Raw genomic sequence first — 24,821 nt, forward strand, 5'->3', positions numbered from 1 at the left:
AATTTAAGATTTTGGTTTGTTTGTTTGTTTTTGAATTACAGAAATATAGCTACTCCTTTGGGCACACTTGAGGTCATGGCTTGAAAATATTGTGTCCACAACTAAGCATGAATAAGATGCCATCTTGCCTTTGGGGGGCTCTTCCAGCTGCCAGACGGCCCTCTGTCCTTTCTCCAACCACCTCTTCTAAGTTACTACTAAGACAGCTCCTCAGTCTGCTCTCTGCCCTCTAGCCTTTCCTCATTCACTTGTAGCCCTCTACAACCTACTAACTTCAGTGAATACCCCAACATCTAGAAACTCGGGGGAAATCAATGCTACATCTCTGGGTTCCTGCCACACTACAGACAGATCCTGGCTTCAGATCAGACTTGAAGTGGTATGAAAGGAAAACCTAAATAAATAATATCGGGGCCAGTGCCAATGCCCACATGCATTCCCTCACTATTTCCTTAAACATTATTTAAAATTCTATGTGTTTTGAGCACTTCCTCCTTTTCAATAGACTCTCTTTAGCTAATGTTAACAATCAAGTGTCAACTAGGGATGAGGAAAGTTCTATAAAATTTCAAAAGACAGCCCTGCTGGTGGGGAACCTCGCTGGTGAGCTCAGAGGACTCCCAGTGTGCTGGCCATGCTGCTCTTCTTTTAAAAAGCCATGATGAATCTTCTTTGAAGACACTTCTAAAGTACATGCAAAAAATACAAAAAGCACTGAGAGGATGGCTGTATTCAATTGAGGGGCATTTCCAATGATACTTATTCAGCTAACAGACATTTACTGGGGCATTTACTATGTACTAAGCTCTGGATTAGAGGCAGAAACTAGAATGATGAACAAGACACAGCCCTTGCTCTCAAAAAACTACAGTGGCTTTGGTTTGATGGTGAGGGAAATAACAGGCAAGGACAACCCAGCAGAATCGGCACCAGATCTGAGGCAGGCACAGGGTGTCTTCAGAGCCCAGAGGAGGAGAACAATAGCCCCTGCCTTCTGAATGCCAGGGAAGGCTTTCTGGGAAAAGTGACATCTTAGCTAAATCCCAAGAATGAGCAAGATTCAGACAAATGAATAGGAATGGAGGACGGAGGCAAGGGGAGGGTTTTCCCTGCTGAGAAGTGTGCAAAGCATGAGAGAATATGGTGTTTGGGGGAAGCAGTTCAGTGTACGAAGCTGGAACATCAGAGGCTGGGGGAAGAAAGGAGGTTAAAGGTGAGGCTGCAGGGGTGAGCACAGGCCAATGTGGGAAGGAGCTTACCTGCCACACTAAGTTGTTAGAACTTTATCCTAAGGGAGCTTCTCAGAATTGTGACTGATCAGGGCTTCATTTTAGGAATGTCCTAAGTCTCTAATTCTGTTTTGACCCCTGATTGCTTCCCTAACTTGCTCACATCCAGTCCTTTCTTTACAATGCATTCACAGTCATCTTCCTACAGCAAGGATCTGGTTGTATCATGTCCTTGCTTAAAACACATCAAAGGCTCCCCATTGTTTTTCAGACGCAATAAAAACTCCTCAACATGGCTTATCCTACGTGCCACTTTGCCAGGGAAGCTCCAGGTTTACATCTGTTACCCTGGCATAATTTTTCACTTTCACTCTCTAAAGTGGCCTGACTGAACAATAAACATATGGCCACCTCTTCTACACCTGATCTTAGCCCAAAGGCCAGGAAGCAATATGGTCACTTTTACATATAAGACCTTGCTCACCTCTTCAAGGCCTCTCCTGCCATCCACCTCATCCTGAGGCTCTGCTAAACTTCCTTCAATTCTCCCAACTGGCCAAGTCTCTCTTGCCCGCTCCTCCTGTTCCTCCCACCCCAGCCTCTCACATTGTTCATGCTGCCTGAGATTCTCTTCTCTCCTCACTTGGTTTGGCTCATTCTGCGTAGTAGGCAAAATAGTGCAGTGAACTGTTTTTCAAAATGTGGGTTGTGACCAATTAGTGGGTAGTGAAATAAATTTTGTGGGTCACATCTAAATTTTTTTAAAAAGTAAAATGACTAAGATAGATCAGAGTACACTGTCAATAAACATTGTTTTGTGAAACTGTGAAACTCTTGTTTTAGGGGTGTGTGTGTGTATATACATATTACATACGTATATATATATACACACATACGTATATATAGTGTATATATATAGTGTATATATATATACACACGTGTGTGTATATATATATATATATATATATATATATATACTGGGTCATGACATAAAAGGCATTTCTGACTGTGGGTCACAGTCAAAAGGTTTGAAACACATCAGCATAGGCTCTAGGGTTACACCAGCAGCTTGGTCTAAATGCTGACTTTGCCACTTCCTAGTTTGGTGACTGATGGCAAATTTTTAAAAATCTCTTTGTGGACTTTCTTCATCTGTCTCATAAGATTGTTATGAAGATTAAATGAGCTCGAACATTTAAAAGTACACCCAGCACACACAACATGAGTGCTGGCTACTGCTACTATCATCACCCATCCCTCTCGTTCCAGCTTGGACATCACTTTCTCCAGAAAGCGCCCCCTGCCGTCCTAAGGCAGGGTTAGGTGCCCTCCTGTACATGTTCGTGTCCTCTCCCTATCCTGATACCTCATTTGTTTGATTAGGTCTGTTAAGCCACTAGACTGGAAGCTGCATAAAGGCAGGAACTTGTTCACCATTGACTACCTAGCAGTTAGCACAGTGCTTAGTACACAGTAGGCGTTTAGTAAATTTCTGTGGGATGAATAACTTACCCTTTGAAAGAAACATACAGCTGTTTCATTCTAATAAAAAGTCAACTTGGAACTTCCACACTTGAGAGGTCATGGTCATTTTAATCAAGAATCTGTCAGTTTAGATTAGTCTTCGTTCTCCTAATTTGAACTGTCAAAGGGGTTGTATGACATTGTTATAATACATACACTCATTAGTAATGGGAAAAAGAGTTTAGGTTGGATGGCTTCTTGACCTAAAATTCATAAATAGTTCAAAAGTCAGTGTCTCTTAATATTCTTTTAATTATCACAATAATGAAAAAAGTTGGCCACTGCAGATAAAGAATGGCATGTTTAAATGTACTTACCACCCTTCTGGTCTTTTAATTGACTTCTACTGCAACTGTGGCTTTGTTTTATTTATTCATTCTTATCAATGAAAGCCTTTAGTAGTCTCATTTATCTGTTTTTCATGCATGAATCATGCTTTCCCATATTTTTAAAGTAAAAAAGAGGGGGGAATTAAGTTTAAAAAGGTTTTAATTGGATGTCTTAATGTCAGCCACATAATACACAGTTACTATGTTGATACCCTCTCGAATTTCTACAGTCAGTTCTATAATTTGAGGCACACTTTGCAATGCTCTGATGACTGATATAAAGACACTTTTAAGGAAATGTGAAGGCAGGCAGCAACTTCCCCCAAAATGGAGGACATTGTAAATGCATCCAATTTATAAACAACACACAAAAACTGTATGCAATGGCTTGAAAAGCAGCCTATATACCTAGGAGTGGCCAAAGAACACAGGCCAAAGTCAGTGCTGTGCTAGTGGCAGATTCACTAGGATATCAGAGAGTGGTCCGGGGACTCCTGGGTCACACTACTCCTGCCTAAATCAGACAAACACATAGTTACACAGTAAGTCAGATGCTGATAAGTGCTATAGAGTGAATGAGCAGGGAAGAGGGAGGAGTGCCACTGGCAGTGGGAAGGTGTTGATTTTGAATAAAATGTCCAGGAAAGCCTCCCTGAGACTGTAACATCTCAACAGGATGTGAAAAGAATGAGAGCGTGAGAATGTGCCATGTGTGTAGGACTCAGAAAAAGGGCACTGCTCTGGCACACTGGAGAGGGAGCTTAAAAGCTCCATGAGATGGGACTGTCGGGATGGATCTATTACATACAATTTGCTCAGCCACCTTTTAATTGCCTTGGAGGACACTCTGTTCACTAAGGCATTTAAAAAGCATACTTTGATGGGGCACCAGCATCTCTGAAGAGCTCTGTAGTGGTTGTCATCTGTAGGCTGAGATGACCAGGGATAACAGGGATGGTGCAATGGAATTGGGTTTCCTGATCTCACTGGGAATACTGGGGTCCTGGAGCAGTAAAAGCAAATAGCAGTGCTTAACTCTTGGAGACAAGCTAGGCATGATAATCATAGTAAGCCACAGGGATGCCGTGGTATCCGTTTTCTGTTTTTTGTTTTTTGTTTTCTTACTTTCAGGATGTGTGGTGGTGGTTAATGAATCACAGGACCTATGGAAAATATATAGGCAGCCTACTAAGTGAGCTTAATATAAATAGATAGAAAACCTAACTACTGTCATTATAGGGGATTCATAGCCTCTTATCCAGCTCCTAAGCCTAGGCCAGTTCACAGAGCAAGAACTTCTTGAGGGGAAGGTCTGAGCCCTTTGAGAATGAATCCTGCAATGTAGCCACAGGCGTGTACAGTAAATCTTCCCCAAGCCTCCCCTAGAGGTACCTGAAGCTATTCACAACAATGACCGTACTTAGATAAGTACTTATCCGATATTGGCTCTGAACTGACACTAATTTCTGGAGATCCAACAATGCCACCGTAGTCTACTGGCCAGAGGAGGAACTTAAGAAACCAGGTGACACATGAAGTCTTGGCCTAAGAGCTACCTCACACCAAATCCAGCTAAACCACAGACCTACCTCTAGTTATTTCCATGGTCTCAGAATGTATGGTGAGAACAGACCTGCTTAGTAACCTGTGAAATTCTCCCCTCTGCTTCCACCACCCATGGAGTTCAAGTTATTAGGGTATTAGAGAGACCAGGCAGAACCGCTATAATTATACCACCTCCCCTCTAAAAATCTTTCTGGGGAAATTACAGAAATTAGTGCCACCATCAAAGATTTCAAAGTTGTAGGGGTAGTGATTCTTACCACATTCCAGTATAACTTGCCTGTTTTTCTGAAAAGCCACGTGGACTGTCAAGGATGACTGTAGATTATTGCAAATATAATCAGGTGATGGTACCATGCATAGCTGTAGTTCCAGTTGTGGGCTCTTTACTAGGGCAAATCAACACAGCCCCAGGCATCTATAGTATATAGGTGTCGACCTAGAAACTTTCCTAAAATCCCTATTAATAAAGATAATGAGAATCAGTTAACTTTCATGTGACAGGGACAACAGTATACTGTCTTTACTGTCTTGCCTTATGGCTGTGTCAACTCTGCTATGTCCTTCAATAGAGGCAAGAGGGACCTTAAATCTCTTGATGTCTGTCCCACAGAGCAACACACTGGCTATCACATTGATGATACAGTGCTAAGTGGACTTATGCAAGAAGTGGCAAGCACTCTTGATGCTACATGTATGTAGAAGGTGGCCAATAAGTCCTGGGAAAGTTCAAGGGAATGCCACATCTGTGACGTTTTTAGAGTATCCGCTGGTCTGGAGCATGTCAGGATATCCCCTCTAAAGTCAGAGACATGTTATTGCATCTTGAAATGCCCAACATAAGGAAAGAAACATGATAATCATGGGCCTCTCTAAACTTTGGAGGCCATGGGTATGCTGCTCTCTCTATTTACTGCCAGTTTTGAGTGAGGACCAAAGCAAACAAAAGGCCCTGCAGCAGGTCCAGGCCACTGGATAAGCTGCCCCGACACCTGGATCATATAACTTAGCAGAACCAAGGGTAAGGGAAGTGCCTGAGGCAGACAGGTGATCAATGGAGCCTCTGACAGGCAGCAGTAAGAAAATCACAGAGCAGAACCCTAGGAGTGGGCCACTAGGGCTTTGGAGTAAGGTCATGCGTTCTTCTGCCTACAACTATTATCCACCTAAAAAACAACACTTGGCTTGCTACTACACCCTGATAAAGACTGAATGCTTGACCACAGTACACCAAGTGACTCTGTCAGCTCACATTATGGGTGTTACCTGATCCATAGAAGATGAAACTGGATGTACGCAGTAGCATTCCACTGTCAAATCAAAATGACATAGATGATGGCGGGGTGCGATGGCTCACACCTGTAATCCCAGCACTTTGGGAGGTTGAGGCGGGTAGATCACAAGGTCAGGAGATCCAGACCATCCTGGCTAACACAGTGCAACCCCGTCTCTACTAAAAATACAAAAAATTAGCCGGGTGTGGTGGTGGGCGCCTGTAGTCCCAGCTACTCGGGAGGCTGAGGCAGAAGGATGCTGTGAACCCGGGAGGCGCAGCTTGCAGTGAGCCGAGATCAAGCCACTGCACTCCAGCCTGGGCGACACAGTGAGACCACATCTCAAAAAAAAAAACAAACAAAAACAAACAAACAAAAACAAACAAAAAAAGACATAGATGAAACCAGTCCTGAAGCCCATGTAAACAATGCAAGCAGGTGGCTCATACTCCATGGAGCATGATCCCACTCCTTCACTGCCTCTCCCTCAACCTACACCTAGAGCTAGAGCTTCATGGATAATTCTCTATTGTCAGTCAAAAGGAGTATGTATAGGATTGGTTTCAACATGAAATTAGCCAGGATTGCTAATACGTCAAGTATGCCAGCGCTACCCAGAAGTAGGTAACTGCAACACTACAGCCCACTCAGAAGTGCTCCTGAAAGACTGCAGGAGAATCCTCCTAGTCGACAGCATTGGAAACAGTATATCTTCACACAGGACATCCTGGAAGACAAGATACCTAATGGGTATTGGCCAGGGACTTAGAAAGAGTAACAAGGAGGCATGTGGATGGACTTTTCAGGATGTGCGCACAATGTGAAGATATTTATGTCACTATAAATGCTTGCTAGGGGACGTTCACTGTGGAAGAGGTTCTCAAAAATCAGGTGGGAAAAATGCTCGACTTAGTGGCTGTCAATAATCTTCTTTCCTAGTCATTCCAGTGGTTCTTCAGTAGGCCATGTAGCAAGGATGACCTCAACAGGCAGGGGCTCAACAACATGACTGCTCCTCACCAAGGTGACCTGGCTGCCACAGATGCGGAGCATCCAAAATGCCCGGAGTGGTAGCTAATGCTACATCACTAGCAGGGAAAACAGCCAGTTACCAGGTGGCAGGTTGATTACACTGGACCCCTTTGTCTTTTTTTTTTTTTTTTTTTTTGAGATGGGAGTCTTGCTCTGTCGCCCAGGCTGCAGTGCAGTGGCACAATCTCGGCTCACTGCAACCTCTGCCTCCCAGGCTCAAGCAATCCTCCCACCTCAGTCTCCCGAGTACCTGGGATTACAGGTGTGCACCACTATGCCTGGCTAATTTTTGTATTTTTAGTAAAGGTGGGGTTTCACTGTGTTGGCCAGGCTGGTCTTGAACTCCTGACCTCAAGTGAGCCGCCAATCTCAGCCTCCCAAAGTGCTGGGATTATAGGTGTGAGACACCGTGCCCGGCCCAGTGCTTTGTCTTCACAGGGAGAGACACATTGTGGGTGCAGCTTCGCCTTCCCTTGCTGCAGCCCTCTGCCAGCACCACCGTTTGTGCACTTACAGAACACCTTATTTATTTTCACAGCACCTTACAAACAACCCTACACAAACTAGTCCAGAGTATAAAAAAGAGCAAATATATTCCAACTCTTTTTATGAGTGTAGCATGACCTTAGAATTAGAATATGACAAAGAGAATTTTAGAAAAAACAACCCTAGCTAATTTACTCATAGACATAGATGCGAAACTCCTAAACAAAATATTAGCAAATCAAATCCAGTAATATATATCAAAGATAATATATCACAGCCACATTCAGCTTATTCCAGGAATTCAAGGTTATTTTAATATCTGGAAATCAACTAATTTATTAAATTAACAGCCTAAAGGAGAAAAACCTGTAACTATCCATATAAATGCTAAAAGTGGAGAAACTCAACATATAGTCAAGATAAAACTGTTAAGGAACGGAGATCTGCAAAAACACACATTAAGCCTGTATCTTAATGACAAAATGTTTAGATCATTCTCATTAAGTCTAGAAAGTCCACGATCACACTTTCATTCAGCACTGTGTAAGTCATTCCACCTAGCATGGTATGGTAAGAAAACAAAATACACAGTGTATGGCTTGAAAATTAAGAAATAAGTTCATTATTATTTATAGATTAAATGATTTTCAACCTAAGAAACCCAGAAGAATCTACAGATAAACTGGGAAAACTGGTAAGAATTAAGCAGGTCTGCTGGATACAAAATCAATATACAAAACTTAATTCTATTCATTTTCATCAACAAACAGAAAATGCAATTTATAAAATGACATATTTTAGAGTAGCAATGAAAATACATAAGTACCTAGGACTAAACCTAACAAAAGATATACAGAACCTATATGAAAAACTATAAAAAAAACACATTAAGGAAGAATTAGATGAATAGAATGATTGGATATCATAAAAATGTCACTTCTCCGAATTGACTTAAAGATTCAATGTAGAGCCAATCAAAACTCCAACAGGTTTTATTCAAGAAACTTGACCAACTTTCATGTGTGAAAGCAAAGGGTCAAAAATAGCCCAAACTAATCCCACCACTTTGGGAGGCTGAGACAGGCAGATCCTTTGAGTCCAGGAGTTCAAGACCAGCCTAGGCAACATGGCAAAACCCCATCTCTACAAAAAAAAAAAAAAATTAACCAGGTGTGGTGGTGTGAGCCTGTAGTCCCAGCTACTTGGGAGGCTGAGGTGGGAGAATCACCTGAGCCCAGGAAGTTGAGGCTGCAGTGAACCGCAGTTGTGCCACTGCATTCCAGCATGGGCGACAGAGTGAGACCTTGTCTCAGAGGAAAAAAAAAAAAGCCAAAACATTCCTGATGAAAGAAAAGTCATCAAGAATTATTACAAAGGTGGCGTGATTAAAACTATTTATCAATGCAGGGTTGGTCATATCACTGACAGAGCAGAATAGGGAGGCTATAAACAGTTCCATGCATATGTATAAATCTACTTTAGGTTACAGATGGCATTGCAGTTCACTTGGGAAAGGACAGACTTTTCAATAAATGATTCTGGGACAGCTGGCTATCCATTTAGAAGTAAAATTGGACTTCTACCTCAATCATACACCAAAATTAATTCCAGCTGCATTAAATATTTAATTGTGGGAAGCAAACTATAAGAAAATGTTAGTCTATATAGAATTATCTTTATAGTCTTGAATAAGAATTTCTTAAAATAACACAAGATACATATGAAAAGTACAAACCATAGAGAAAAAAAAATCTACCTCATTAAAATTCAGAACTTCTGTTATTCAAAAACTCCATACAAAGTGTAAAGACAAGTCACAAACTGGAAAAATGTTTATGAGATGTGATACTTAGGCTCCAGAATAAAGAACTCCTATAAATCAATTAAGAAAAAAACAAACAACCAAACTGAAAAATGACCAACAGACATGGACACGTCAGATGAGGAAACATGAGTGAGTCACACCTATGAAATGTGTCGACATATGAAAATATGCTGAATTTCATTATAAGAAATACATTTTAAGGCCTGGTGCAGGGGTTCATGCCTGTAATCCCAGCTGAGGTGGGTGGATCACCTGAGGTCAGGAGTTTGAGACCAGCCTGGCCAGCATGGTGAAACCTCGTTTCTATTAAAAACACATGGCCAGCATGGTGAAACCTCGTTTCTATTAAAAACACAAAAATTAGCAGGGCGTGGTGGTGCGTGCCTATAATCCCAGCTACTTGGGAGGCTGAGGCAGGAGAATCGCTTGAATCTGGGAGGTGGAGGTTGCAGTGAGCCAAGATCGTGCCATTGCACTCCAGCCTGGGCAACAAGAGTGAAACTCCGTCTCAAAAAAAAAAAAAAAAAAAAATGGTAAACATTTTAGAACAAATGATACCCACCCAATAGACTGGATTTTTCTAGGGGGAAAATCGGTGAGGACACGCAGCAACTGCAACTAGAACTTTGGAAAACAATCTGGCATTACCTAGCAAATTTGAAGATGTTCATATCTAACCGTACGGCAATTTCGCTTCCAAATATATGCCCTAGAGAAACTCCTGTCCATGAGAACCAGGAATCTTGTACAAATATACAAATGCAGAAACAGCATTGTTTACAATACAATAACTTGATACATAATGAGGATAGTATTCCACAGCAGAATAAACAAATGCATTATAAATACATTTCATTGTATGTATATACAATGAAATACTGTACAGCGGTGAAAATAAATAGGTGAATCTTAAGAAATGATATTGAATGATAAAAGTCACAGAAAAATAAATTCATAATGACTCTACTTATATAAAGTTCAAAAGCCTGTGAAACGAAATATATATTGTGTAGAGTATAAACATGTAGTAAAACTATAAAGAAAAGCAAGGAATAATGAGTAAAGAGAGGTTTCTCTGGAGGTGAGGATAGGGGCAAGTCAGTGAGACAAGTCCCTAGTGCTTGTGGGGGTGTGAGGGAGTAAGACCTCTCTACTGCAGGCCAGAGTGTGAACAGCAGATCATCACGTGCCTATGGAGGGCAAAGGCAAGGGAGAAAAGGAGAACTGAGGATTCTGTACCACAATAACTTTCCTACTTTATTTTTGTCTTGAGCTGAAGTTGCCAAAATCATAACATGGAAATTAGAACCATCTGTTGACAGGATAAGTTAGTGAACTGGACAGAATTTACCAAGAGAAATTCAGAATGATGTATTTTAGAATCTGTGTCAAATCAGGGAAAAATATAAAGTCTATTTTATTTGGGAGGGGAAAATAATGCCATTTCATCATTGTTTATAAAAGCAAAAATACGGAAATAACCTAAATGACCATTATGACAATACTGGTTAAATAAAATAGTATACATTAACACTATGGTACGCTGTTATAGTTGTTGCAAAAAATTAAACAGACCAGAACAAGAAAAGTGAACCAATGGAATAGAATAGAGTTGTTAAACAGATACTATTTAGTGCAGGTTAAAGAGTCATTTCAAAGCAGTAGAGAAAAATGGACTAGTCAATAAATGTTGAGACAACTGGCTGCCCATTGCCCTTATCTAAAACCATTCGCAAATACTTTAAATGCACATGGATTACAGAATAATTAAAATAAAATATGGGCAAATATGTTCTATTAACTTGGTATAAGAAAAGCCACCTTAAAAACACAAAAACTAAAAGCCATGAAGAAAAAGAGGAATAAATATGACTAAATAAAACATAAAACTTCTGCAAAGACACCATTAAGAAAGTTGAAAGACAATTCACAAGCTGAAAGATATTTGCAACATAAATAGCAGAGAAAGAATCAGATATCTATGTATATATCTATAGATATATAGAAATATATCTGATATATATCTATATCTATATATATAGCTATAAAATCAATTTAAATGAAAAAAATAAAAAATAGGTTAAAAAACAGGTAATCCATAGAAGAGGAAATAGAAATATCTACTCAATATGTAGCTATATGCAAATTATACCTACTATGTAATGCAACTTTTTACCCAAGTGATAAAAACATAAGGCTTGAAAACATCAAGTGTTGGTGAGAATGTGAGTGAATAGGCTGCAAACCAGGGTGTGAATTGATACTGATATTCTGAAGGGCTGTTTGGCTGTATGAATTACGATGAAAATGGGCACAAATCATGACCCAGAGAATCCATTTCTAGGAGCACACCCTAAAGAAACACTCACATACGTGCACAAGGTTATTCACTGAAGCATTCTTTGTAACAGTGAAAAATATCAAAATGTCATCAGCAAGGGAATAAACTATGATAGCAAGAATTGCAGGAGTTTTTAAAAATATGGCAAATCTCTACATATTGACATACACTGAAGGATAGTCAACTGATATTCTTAAGTTAAAAAAAGCTTCAGGAAAATGCAGAATAATGTTTTAAAACAAAGTGAATTCTATATATTTCTAAAGGTACACGTATGTATGTAATACACAGAGAAAGGTATGGGAGGTAATCACTAAACTGGTAATAGTTCACTCTGGGGAGGGGACTGTGTTGGGGTAAGGGACAGTCAAGGGAGCTTTTGATTTTCTCTGTATTTGAATTTTTTTAAATTAAGAGTATATTCACTTATATAATTTTAAAATAAATATTTATAAAATAATTATGATACAAAATTATAAACTGTATAATGGGGAAATGGGCAAAGTCTTCTGGGAACATAGTGAAAGGAGAAACTAGTTTAGCATGCAGAAAGATTTTATAGCAGTTGTGACATTTTCACTGGACCTGGCTATTCAAACAGGATTTTGTCAAGGATTTATAATTTGATGGAAGATTGTTGCAGATTATATTTTCCAAAGATGACTATGCCAACATATGTCTCATCCAATATGCCTTTCTTTCAATATGACACTGACACTCCTTCCTCCATGGAGAGGTTGTGGGGGGGTCTATGTCCCCACGCCCTTAAACTTGGGCAGGACTTTGTGATTGCCTTGTTGAACAGAATGAGGTGGAAGTATTACAGCATGACTTCTGAGATGATTCAATTTCTGTCTGGTCCTTTCTTTCACAAAATACTCATCCTTGAAACACAGCCACGATGCTGTCAGGAAACCCAAACTAGCCTACATGGAAAGACCACATGAAGAGGCTCATATGGAGAGGAACTGAGGCCTCCAGCCGATAGCCAGCATCAACTGCTAGACACGTGAGTCAGCAAGCCTTCGGATGATTCCTGCCCCAGCCTTTGTGTTCCCTGGCTAAGGCTAGATATGCATCATGGAACAGAGACAAGCCATCCCCACTGTGCTCTATCCTAATTCCTGACCCAGAGAATCCTTGAGCAGAAAAAATGATTATGCCACGAAGTTTCAGGGCAATGTGTTACACAGTCAAAGTAACTGGAACAAAGACATTCTAAAGAGAAGAAAGTACACAAGCAGTGGAATGTCACAGGGCATTGTGAGTACTGGCAGTTTTAGGTGATGAAGCCCATAGTCTGGCTGGGACCAGACTATGAAAAGTACTTGTCTGGTACTATTTTAAAAATTAGACTTATCCTATTGCCAGTGGAGAACTGTTGAAAGCTTTTAAGCTGGGAAGTGAAATGCTAAGATCTGCATTTTAGCAAGATATCTCTGAGACTACTGTAAAGGAAAGATTGCAGAAATGAATGACTTAAAAATAGAAAAAGCCCCTCTGATTAAGATGGGTCCCAGCCAAGTAAAATGGTGGGATCCCCCCTCCGGCTACATTTTTTACTTTTTCCCTCCTTAGGATTGCTTCTTATGCTCATTTATACTCAATTTCACTTGTATTAAAATGTTAGGAGGGAAAACTTTTCTCCACACAAAAACCTGCCACAGATGTTTAAAGCAGCTTATTCATAACTGCCAAAACTGCAACCAAGATATCCTTCAGTAGGTGAATGGATAAATAAACTGTGGTACATTCTATTCAGCATTACAGTAGGCGAATGGATAAATAAACTGTGGTACATTCTATTTAGCACTAAAAAGAAAAGAGCTATCGGCTAGGCATGGTGGCTCATGCCTGTGATCCCCGCACTTTGGGAGGCTGAGGCGGGTGGATCACAAGGTCAGGAGATCAAGACCATCCTGGCTAACACGATGAAACCCCGACTCTACTAAAAATACAAAAATTAGCCAGGCATGGTGGCGGGTGCCTGTAGTCCCAGCTACTCGGGAGACTGAGGCAGGAGAATCGCTTGAACCCAGGAGGTGGAAGGTGCGGTGAGCCAAGATTGCGCCACTGTACTCCAACCTGGGTGACACAGCGAGACTCTGTCTCAAAACAAAAACAAAAAAAAGAAAAGAAACAAAGAAAAAAAAAAAAGAAAAGAGCTATCAAGCCGTGAAAAGATATGGAGGAACCCAGAGTGTTAATTACCAAGTAAAAAAAAAAAATCTAAAAATCATACATACCATCTGATTCCAACTATATGACGTTCTGGAAAAGGAAAAACTATGGAGACAGTAAAAAGATCACTGGTTGTTAGGGGTTAGTGGGAGGGAGGGATGAATAGAGCACAGAGGATTTTTAGGGTAGTGAAACTACTATGTCTGATACTATAATGGTGGATACACATCATTATACATTTGTCCAAACCCACAGAATATATAACACCAAAAGGGAACCCCAATATAAACCATGGACTTCGGATGATTATATGGCAATGGAAGTTCATTGATTGTAACAAATGTACCACTCTGGTGTGGAACAGGGGTACGTGGGAACTCTTTACTTTCTGCTCAAATTTGCTGTGAACCTAAAACTGCTCTAAAACAAAGTCTATTTTTAAAATTTTAGGAGAAAAAACTGTCAGGGGGTGCAGAATACAAAACATTTTCCTTAATGCTCTTCTTTCAAGCTTCTGGATCTAAATCTGTTTAAGAATACAAAGCAAGCTGTCTAAAAATTATAACCACTTATAACTAATTATCCATGTGACTAATGCCATCCTTATACAAACATCACTATAACCCCCAATTTCTTGTTTTTGTGTTTATTAAAATATCCTCATCATTCTCACAACTGGCTTTGTAAGAAAACTCTATAAATATGAACTTGAACAAGAAAATAAACCCATACTAATAAACTATAGCACTTATACACTGGATATTATAGATCTATATAAGGAGAAAATGTGAGATGCATGGTCCAAGAAGAGTGGGAAGATATAACTCAAAACATAAAAAGCCACCTCTGTGGTAAGGGAAAAGATGCCTGTATGAATATAAAAGCAAAGATTTATAAGGTGATGAAAGATACTAATGAGAACGTTTCGTTCTCATGGTGGCAGAAGATCTTCCATTCTACTTTCTGAGAAAATCAAGAGGAAGAATGCATTGAAAATTGAGAGTTCATGGAGAATAGAGACAGGATGCAGTGACTCAACAGTGAGTCAGTCAGATCCTCAAGGATCCAGAGTAGTCGCAGAGCCCAGTTGGAACTCAATCGTGTAATTTATTGGAGGCTAGTTTTGTATAATTTTATACTGTGCCTTTCTCTAATGTTAATTATTCAAGAGATGATTAACCAATTTGTGGCTACTGTGCATCTTAGCTCTTCACATTTTCACTTGATGCCTGCTTTTGAAAGAGTTCATAATTTAAATTCTTTATAAAAAAAACAGGAACTAAAATTAATTTTCTGCTATTAAAACTACTTGTAAAAGAGTTAAAGCTTGTAGTCAATTTTTGAAACAAACAATGAAAAAGGAAAAAGTAAAACAGGAAGAGAGAAAACACTGAAACAAATGGTAAAACAAGATTATAGGACCATGTTGTGGGTTGAATTTATCCATGCTAGTTCTGTCCCTGATTAACAAAGTTAAATAGAAGCCAACAGTTGCTGTACTTCACAAAATTAAATCTGATAAGTAAACTTCCTATTCCTTAACCAATTTACCTGCACCCGAAAGATTACAAACTTCTTCTGCTTCTGACAAGCAAGTGATTGGAGAGACAATGGAAGGAGGTGTTGCTAGTAAAGGCAGCTCTGGATCATCATCCAAAAATGTCATCAGGTCCTGACAGAAAACACAAGAACATGAGAATTGAAGAAAAAAATTAATATCCCTGGATGGACAATTTATTGAGCTACAAACTATCTAAATGTGCTAACATCATCATAAACACATTCTGATTTAATTAACTCAAACATACATCTATCACTTGGCTGTCTACTGGGTGTAGGGAGGTTTTGTGCCCTCGGGAATCCCCAGACCTTGCTGAAGACACCGTCGGTAGATAGCAAGGATTTTGCTTAGGGCACTACCTTTACCTACCACCCTTCAGCATCCTTACAGCATACTATCTCAGAGGCCAATTATCTTGTCTCATTGGCAATCATAAAGTCACTCGTATATATCTTTTATTCATATTTAAAACTTTTAACTTTTTATCATCAAGTAAAAAGTAGACACAAAAGATAATCAATCCAATCATGCAGGTTAAACAATAATCAACTGATGGCTAATCTTGTTTCATTTATATCCCTACCATGCCTCATTTGTGATCTGTGACAACCTGTTTCACTTTGAAGCAAATCCTAGAATAATCCCTTATTTCATTATGTATCTCTGCCTTAGTCCATTCCGGTCGCTATAACAAAATACCATCAACTGAGTGGCTTATAAACAACAGAAATTTATTCCTTACAGTTTGGGAGGTTAGCAAGTCAAGCTGCTGGCAGATCTGATGTCTGGCAAGGCCCCACCTCCTAGACAGTCATTTCTTCACTATAACCTCATGGCAGAAGGTGACCAAGGAGTTCTCTTGGCTTCTTTTATAAGGGCACTAATCATATTCATGAGGGCTATGCCCTTATGACCTAGTCACCTCCCGAAGATCCCGCCTCCTAATACCATCACTTTGGGTGTTAGGATTTCAACTAAGAATTTGGGAGGAAAACAAGTATTCAGACGATAGCAATCTCTAACTGATAATAACTGCATCAAACTGATAAACTTCATAGCTCCTAATGTCATCAATTACCATAAACTGTTCATATTTCCAACTTCTCCTAAATGTCATAAACAGGTTTTTCTACAGCTTGTTTGAAAAGGATCCAAATCAAGTCTATAGAGTGGGTTTAGCTGGTATGTCTTTTTTTTTTTCTGTGAACTAGGGATAATTTTTCTCCATTGTAATTAACATACAGTAAAATACACAGACTTTACATGTAGAGCTCGATAACTTTTATCATATGAGTATACAATTATATAGTAACCACATTTCCTTCACCCAGAAAGTTTCCTCAAGCTCCTTTCCAGCTGATACCATCCCACCAGCCTGCATCATGACCACTATTCTATCATATCACCATTATTGAATTTTGTCTGTTCTTGAGTTTCATATTAATGTAATCATATACTATGTATACTTTTGTGTCTGGTTCCTATTGCTCAACATAATGTACATGAGATTCATCCATGTTTTACTGTGTAGTTCCTCCCTCCTTTCCTACCTATAAGAAACGAGGGAGAGATTGCACAAAAAACAGATGTGAATGTATCGCAATTGTTTATCCATTCTCCTGCATATGGATTATTTCCAAAGTTCATCTATTATGAATAAAGCTACTATGAACATTCTTGTATAAATCTTTTTGTGGACAAATGCATTCATTATTCCTGGATACTACATAGTAGTAGTATAGCATTTCTAGCTTATAGGACAGGTCTATTTTTAACTTCATTAGAAACTACCAAACCAGTTTCCAAAGTGATTTACCCCTTTTAAAAACTCAACTTTGAGCTCATTTTAGATCCACATGTAAGAAATAATAGAGCCCATGTAACCTTTATTGTGTTTCCTCCAAAGGTAACATCTTGCAAAATTATAGTACAATATCATACTCAGGATATTGACATTGAAATAGTCAAGATACAGAACATTTCTATCACAATCACAAGAATCCTTTCTGATGACCTTTCATAGACATACACTCCCTCAACAGAACTAATCTGTTCCTAATCTCTCCTTCATTTCTATAGTTGTGACATTTGAAGAATGCTATATAAATGGAATCATACAGTATGTAACCTTTTGGGACTGGCTTTTTTAGCCTCGCATAATTCCTAGAGATTCATCCAAATTATTTCATTTCAAGTTTCTTCCTTTTCATTGCGAGTAGTACCCTTGATATAGATGTAACATAGTTTAACCTGTTAAAGGACCTCTGGATTGTTCCTAGATTTTGGCTATTACAAATAAAGCTGCTGTGAACATTTGTGTACAGGTTTTTGTATGATATACATTTTCTTTTTCTTTTTGAGACAGAGTCTCAGTCTGTCGCCCAGGCTGGAGTGCAGTGGCGCCATCTTGGCTCACTGCAGCCTCAACTTCCCAGGCTCAAGTGATCCTCCCACTTCAGCCTCCCAAGTAGCTGGGACTACAGGTACGCATCACCATGCCTGACTAAATTTTTTTAAATTTTTTTTTTTTTAGAAATGATGTTTAGCCATGTTGCCCAGGCTGGTCTCGAACTGCTGAGCTCAAACGATCCACCCAAACTTGGCATTCCAAAGTGCTAGGATTACAGGCATGTGCCACTGTACCAGCCTAGATGTTCATATCTCTGGTATAAATTCCTAGGAGAGCAATTGCTGTTCATATAGTAGCCACGTTTAGATTTATTAAAAACTACCAAACTGTTTTCCAGAGTAGCTGTACCATTTTGCATTCCTACCAGTAATATATTAGTGTTTTAATTTCTCCATATTCTCACTAGCATTTAGTGTTGTCACTATTTTTAAATTTTAGCCATTTTAATATTCATTGCATGTTTAAATTACATTTTCCTGAAGGCTAATAATGTTGAACAACTTTTCGTGTGCTTACTTACCATCTGTATTTGTTAAAATGACTGTTCATAACATGTGCCCATTTTCTAATTGGACTGTTTGGTTTTAAACTGGTGAGTTTTAACAGTTCTTTAAATGCTCCAAATATTAGTCCTTTGCCAGATACGGGGTTTACAAATATTTTTTCCCAGTCTGTAAATTATCTTTCCATCCTCTTAACAGGGTCTTTTGCAGAGCAAACATTTTCAGTTTTGATGAGGTTTAATGTATCATATTTTTCCTTTTAGGGATCATGCTTTTGTCCAGTTCTTTTTTTTTTTTTTTTTTTTTTTTTTGAGACAGAGTCTCGCCTGTCACCCAGGCTGGAGTGCAATGGCACGATCTCAGCTCACTGCAACCTCCGCCTCCAGGGTTCAAGCGATTTTCCTGCCTCAGCCTCCCAAGTAGCTGGGATTACAGGCGCATGCCACCACGACCAGGTAATTTTTTGTATCTTTAGTAGAGACGGGGTTTTACCGTGTTGGCCAGGCTGGTCTCAAACTCCTGACCTAGTGATCCGCCCTTCTCAGCCTCCCAAAGTGCGGGGATTACAGGGGTGAGCCACCGCACCCGGCCCCAGTTCTAAATCTCAAAGATTTTTCTCCTATATTTTCTAAAAGTTTTATAGTTTTATAGTTTACATTTAAGTCTGTGATTAACTTGGAGTGAATTTCTATACAAGGTTTAGGTTGAGATTCATGGTTGTCTGAATGTCCAGTGCTGTAGCACTATTTTTTGAAAAGGCTAATCCTCCTACATTGAATTTCTTTTGCACCTTTGTCAAAAATCAGTTGGCCATGTTTGTGTGTGTCTATTTCTGGGTTCTCTATTCTGTTCCACCGATCCACGTGTTTGTCTCTCCACCAATACCGCACTCTCTTGATTACTGTAGCTATACACAGGCATTAATATCAGGCAGAAGGATTACTCCCATTTTGTTCTTCCTTTTCAAAATTGTTTTAGCTATTCTAGGGCCTGTGCCTTTCCATATCAATTTTAGAACAAGGTTATTATCTACCCCTATAGAAAACCTTTCTGGGATTTTAATAGGAATCACATTAAACCTATAGAATAATTAGGGTCATCTGTACTATGACCTTTACTATGTTGAGTCTTCCAATCCATGTAACATGATAGGTCTCTATTTGGGTCCTCTTTAATCTCCTTCATCAGTATTTTATAATTCTCAACATATGGACTCTGTACATGTTTTGTTAGATTTATAGCTAAGTATTTCAATTTGGATTTATACCTAAGTATTTTAATTTATACTTCAGTATTTTAATGCCTAAGTATTTTAATTTATACCTAAGTATTTCAAATGGTATTGTCTTAATTTAAGTTTCCACATGTTCATTGTTAGTATGTAGACATTCAGTTGATTTCTGTATGCTTTTATATATTGCTGGATTCAACTGGCTAATATTTTGTTGAGAATTTTTGCATCTAGTTTCATGAGAGATATTAGTCTGTAGTTTTCTTTTTCTGTACCTTCTTTGTTTAAACTTGGGATCAGGGTAATACTTGCCTCATAAAATGAATTGGGAAGTCTTCCCTCCTGTTCCATTTTCTGGAAGACATTGTGTAAAACTGCTGTTAATTCTTCTTTATTTTTTTATTTTTTGAGACAGGGTCTCACTCTGTCACCCAGGCTGGAGTACAGTGGTGCAATCAAGACTCTCATTTTTAAAATGATTGTAGAACTATTGAGTTTGGGTAGTTTACATTTTCTGAGAAAGTATTCTATTTCTTTTGATTTGTCAAAGTTATAAAGTTTTTGTGTTTTTTTTGTTTTTTTGTTTTTTTTTTTTGAGAGAGTCTCACTCTGCCTGCCTATTTTGATTATCTATTTGGTTTGTTTGGTTTATATCAGACATAGTAGTTTCACTACCCTAAAAATCCTCTGTGCTCTATTCATCCCTCCCTCCCACTAACCAAACAAACCAAATAGATGTTTTTGGTTTTGTTTTTGAGACAGAGTCTTACTCACTCTGTAGCCCAGGCTGGAGTGCAGTGGCATGACTTGGGCCCACTGCAAGCTCTGCCTCCCAGGTTCGAGTGATTCTCATGCCTCAGCCTCTTGAGTAGCTGGGACTATAGGCGCACACCACCACGCCTGGCTAATTTTTGTATTTTGCATTTTTTGTAGACACATGGTTTCACCATGTTGGCCAGGCTGGTCTCGAACTCCTGGCCTCAAGTGATCCGCCTGCCTCGGCCTCCCAAAGTGCTGGGATTATGAGCATGCCTGGCCCGTAAGTATAAAGTTGTTGATAGTAATCCCTTACTATCCTTTTAGAGCTGAAGCAATTGTAGTGGTTATCTCTTGTCTCATCCTGATACTGGTGATTTGTGTCTTCTCTCTTTATCTTTGCCAGTCTTGTTAGAGGTTTATCAACTTTTATTGTTTTTTAAATTTTTTAATTATTTTTACTTATTTATCTTTTTTTTTCCCAAAGAACTGGCTTTTCGTATCATTCCTTTTTCTCTGTTGTTTTCCTGTTTTCAATTTCATTAATTTGTTCTTTATGATTTCCTTTCTTCTATTCCTTGTGCATTTATTTCACTTTTCTGAGTTTCCTGAGGAAAGAACTTAGATTATTGATTTCAAACCTTTCCTCTTTTCTACTGTAAGCGTTTAAAAAATTAAAATTTAAAAAAAGTTTACATTATAAATGTAAGTGCTGAAAAGTTCCCACTCACCACCGCTTTAGCTGTATTTCACATATTGCTAATATTGAGTGAACCTTAATGTAAACTGGACTTTGGGTGATTATGATATGTTAATGTAGATTCATTGATTGTAAAAATTTGACACTCTTATGTAGGATGTTGGTAGGGGTGGGAAGGGTGTACTTGTAGGAGGGGTAGAGGACATAAGGAGAAATCTCTGTACCTTCCACTCAATTTTGCTGTGAACCTAAGATGGCTCTAAAAAATAGTATGTTAAAAAAAAAAAAAAGATCAGAGTGACTTTTTTTAAATTTTGAGGGAGAGTCTTGCTCTGTTGCCCAGACTGGAATGCAGTGGTATAATCTTGGCTCAAGCTGTCCTGCCACTTCAGCCTCCCTGGCGGCTGGGACTATAAGCACATGCCACCATGCCCAACGAATTTTTTTTTTTTTTTTTTTTGAGAAAGAGTCTCTCTCTGCCACCCAGGCTGGAGTGCAGTGGCTCGATCTCGGCTCACTGCAAGCTCTGGCTCCCAGGTTCACGCCATTCTCCTGCCTCAGCCTCCCAAGTAGCTGGGACTACAGGCGCCCGCCACCACGCCTGGCTAATTTTTTGTATTTTTAATAGAGATGGGGTTTCACCGTATTAGCCAGGATGGTCTCGATCTCCTGCCCTCGTGATCCACCTCCTGCCTCTCAAAGAGCTGGGATTACAGGCATGAACCAGTATGGTCAGCCCAGGGTAACATTTTGTAAAGATTTTTTAAACATTTAATAAAGATTTTATAAACATTTTATAAAGATTTCTATAAAGCAAAAAAAGTCATAAATAAAAATTTTAAATCAAATGGAAAATAGATAAAGAACCAGGAAGTGGGCTAATTCTCTAATACATAAATTGCTCTTAGGAATTGCTAAGACAAAGATGAGAAACCAAACAGGAAAATAAGCAAAGGACATGAATAGAGTTAACAGTAAAAAGAAACAAACATGCCCAATAAACACATAAAAAGTTACAGTAAAAAATTAAAATAAAAATTTTCTTCCTCTCAGATTGACAAAAATGAAAACTTTTGATAACAGTATTTGCAAAGATGAGGGGAATCAAGATGATAGACTGTATAAACTGTATGCCAGTACTGTGTACCAATAAACTGGTACAACTTTTAGGAGAATAATTTGGCAGCATTTTTCAAAATTAAAAATAAGCATAACCTTTTGGCAATTCCCCTTCTGAGACAGCATCATAAAAATATATGTACAAGGATTATTATTGCAACTTTGCTTTAACAGGCAAAAACATGAAAGAGCCAAGTGATTACCAATAGGAAATGGCTAAGATTATATATATATATATATGTATGTGTATACGTATATAGATAAAGAATACAGCACAGCAATATGTACTGATATAGAAAAATGTCTATAAGATGTAGTTTACTAAAAAAGCATATCTTGAAATATACATTGAATGATTACATTTATTATACAGAAAGATGTCCATGATATATTGTTCAGTTCAAAGCGTGTTGCAGAGCAATACATATTGAATGAGACCAGTTAGGTAAAAGAAATGTGTAGACACAAAATTTCCCCCCAAAATCACTGGAAACTGCTGGAGTTGCCTCTGGGGAAAGGAACTTGAGAAGCATGGAGGAGTAAGGAGCCACCCTGCTCTGTACTCTTTACCCTTTGATGTTGTCTGAACACTTTTCAATAAGTGCTTTCTAATTTAAAAAGAAGTAACAAGAGTACAAGCATGAAAATAAAAAAAACCTTTTAAGCATAAAACAATGATGTAGCAAAAAGATACAAGAAAAATGAATTAACATAATTAGAATAAGTAGAATTTCCATTTCTCTAACAACTTTGGTGAGATCAAATTTTAGGAAATATAATAAATGGCATCCCAATAAACCAAAAGATAAAAATGTATACTCTTCATTTAGCAAAATAACAAATGAAGGCAGTAGGAAACAAATATTTATTGTGTATCACTATCAATTTAGTAAATCACAACTAGACTGAAGGTTTTGGTCAGCTTTAATTTTGTGTGAACCAATTCATAGTATCTCTATCTGTTTCTATGGAAACAACTGCGACCAAAAACATCACAACCTCATTGTTGAATCTCCTCAAACAGGAAAAGAGTAAGGTCTTTTGAGGTGATGAAAAGCTGCAAATAGCCTTATTCACTAGCAAATCTACTAATAAAAATCCTGGGCAGTATATATATAGAGAAAACAGATCATGTCTGTCATAAATTTAAAGTCTTTCCTTAGTTTCGAAAGTAACATTTAGGCAAGCCCTGTTCTGCTTTTAAAAGCTCTATTCTGTTATGAATTTTGTTTACTGCATTTAAGATAATTTTTCTTTCATTTATAAAATGAGAATAGTTAAAGAGGTTTCTATTTACATTTTTAAGAGATATTTTAAGCACCCCTCATTCTGCCTAAGCAATCATTTATTTCTCATTCTGTAGATGTAGTACATTTGACAACAACAATTAGATTTACTGTTCAACTTACTAGGTTTTGTCTTCTGCTACAAGAGCAGACTACTGAAGAGGACATATTGGAATGTAACAAATGCTCCTAATAGTAATAAGAAAAGATGCTTGTCAAGAGGATAATGGGATATTGTTATAATACAGTGATGCTTTGAAAAAGGAAAATCCAACTTCTAAACTTCTTTTGAGAGAAATGCAACATTTTTTCTCACTGAAATAAGATGTAATGTAGATCAATAACACTGAGTTTCTCTGAAGTAAGGAAAAAACAATAGTAATCAGGATTTAAAGACAGATACAAAAAAAAATTAGGTGACAATTTATTTCTTTCGTTCCAAAGCACATAGGATTATTCAAGTCTATTTTCTACCTCAAAAGCCATCAGCAGAAAATAGGCTGATCTCAAATTTTAAAATCATTTTGGCTGGGCACGGTAGCTCACGCCTGTTATCTCAGCACTTTGGTAGGCCAAGGCGGGTGGATTGCCTGAGGTCAGGGGTTCAAGATCAGCCTGGCCAAGATCAGCCTGGTGAAACCCTGTCTCTACTAAAAATATAAAAATTAGCCAGGCATGGTGGCAGGCGCCTATAGTACCAGCTACTTGGAGGGCTGAGGCAGGACAATCACTTGAACCTGGGAGGCAGAGGCTGAAGTGAGCCGAGATCGTGCCAGTGCACTTCAGCCTGGGTGACATAGAGAGACTCTGTCTCAATAAATAAATAAATAAATAAATAAATAAATAAATAAATAACATAATTTTTGACTTAATGTCTTATCTTTAAATTTTATTTATTTATTTATTTTACAGATGGGGGTCTCACTATGTTGCCTAGGTTGGAATGCAGTGGCTATTCACAGGTGTAATCATAGCATACTATCTACAGTTGCAAACTCCTTGGGCTCAAGTGATCCTCCTGCCTTAGGCTCCCAAGTAGCTGGAACTACAGACACACATCACTATGCCCTGTTGTTTTATCTTTTAAAATAATCTATGTGTGTACACACACACACACACCTGAGATGGAGTCTCACTCTGTCACCCAGGCTGGAGTGCAGTGGTGTAATCTTAGCTCACTGCAACCTCCGCCTCCCAGGTTCAAACAATTCTCCTGCCTCAGCCTCCCGAGTAGCTGGGATTACAGGTACACACCACCACGCCCGGTAATTTTCGTATTTTTAGTAGAGATGGGGTTTCACCATGTTGGCCAGGCTGGTCTTGAACTCCTGACCTCAAGTGATCCGTCCACCTCGGCCTCCCAAAATGCTGGAATTACAGGTGCGAGCCACTGTGCCCGGCCCCTAAAATAATCTATGTCTTTTCAGTCAGTGAGCTATTACGAAATTAAAGAACAGCGAAATTTTAATTT

General features: G+C 38.6%; 1 protein-coding gene across 17 annotated transcripts in view; it reads right to left on the minus strand.

Annotated features, from left to right (window-relative positions):
• Positions 1 to 24,821, minus strand: part of ENTHD1 (ENTH domain containing 1) — a 151,100-nt gene that overhangs the window by 62,809 nt on the left and 63,470 nt on the right. For all 17 annotated transcript variants that reach the window (XM_003821621.5, XM_055106070.2, XM_055106067.2 and 14 more), the window contains one exon: positions 15,336 to 15,456. In XM_003821621.5, the coding sequence (XP_003821669.2) occupies positions 15,336 to 15,456 (121 nt within the window). The remainder of the gene's footprint in view (positions 1 to 15,335; positions 15,457 to 24,821) is intronic.

The sequence above is a fragment of the Pan paniscus genome, chromosome 23 (assembly GCF_029289425.2).
Source record: "Pan paniscus chromosome 23, NHGRI_mPanPan1-v2.0_pri, whole genome shotgun sequence".
Taxonomy (NCBI): Eukaryota; Metazoa; Chordata; class Mammalia; order Primates; family Hominidae; genus Pan; species Pan paniscus.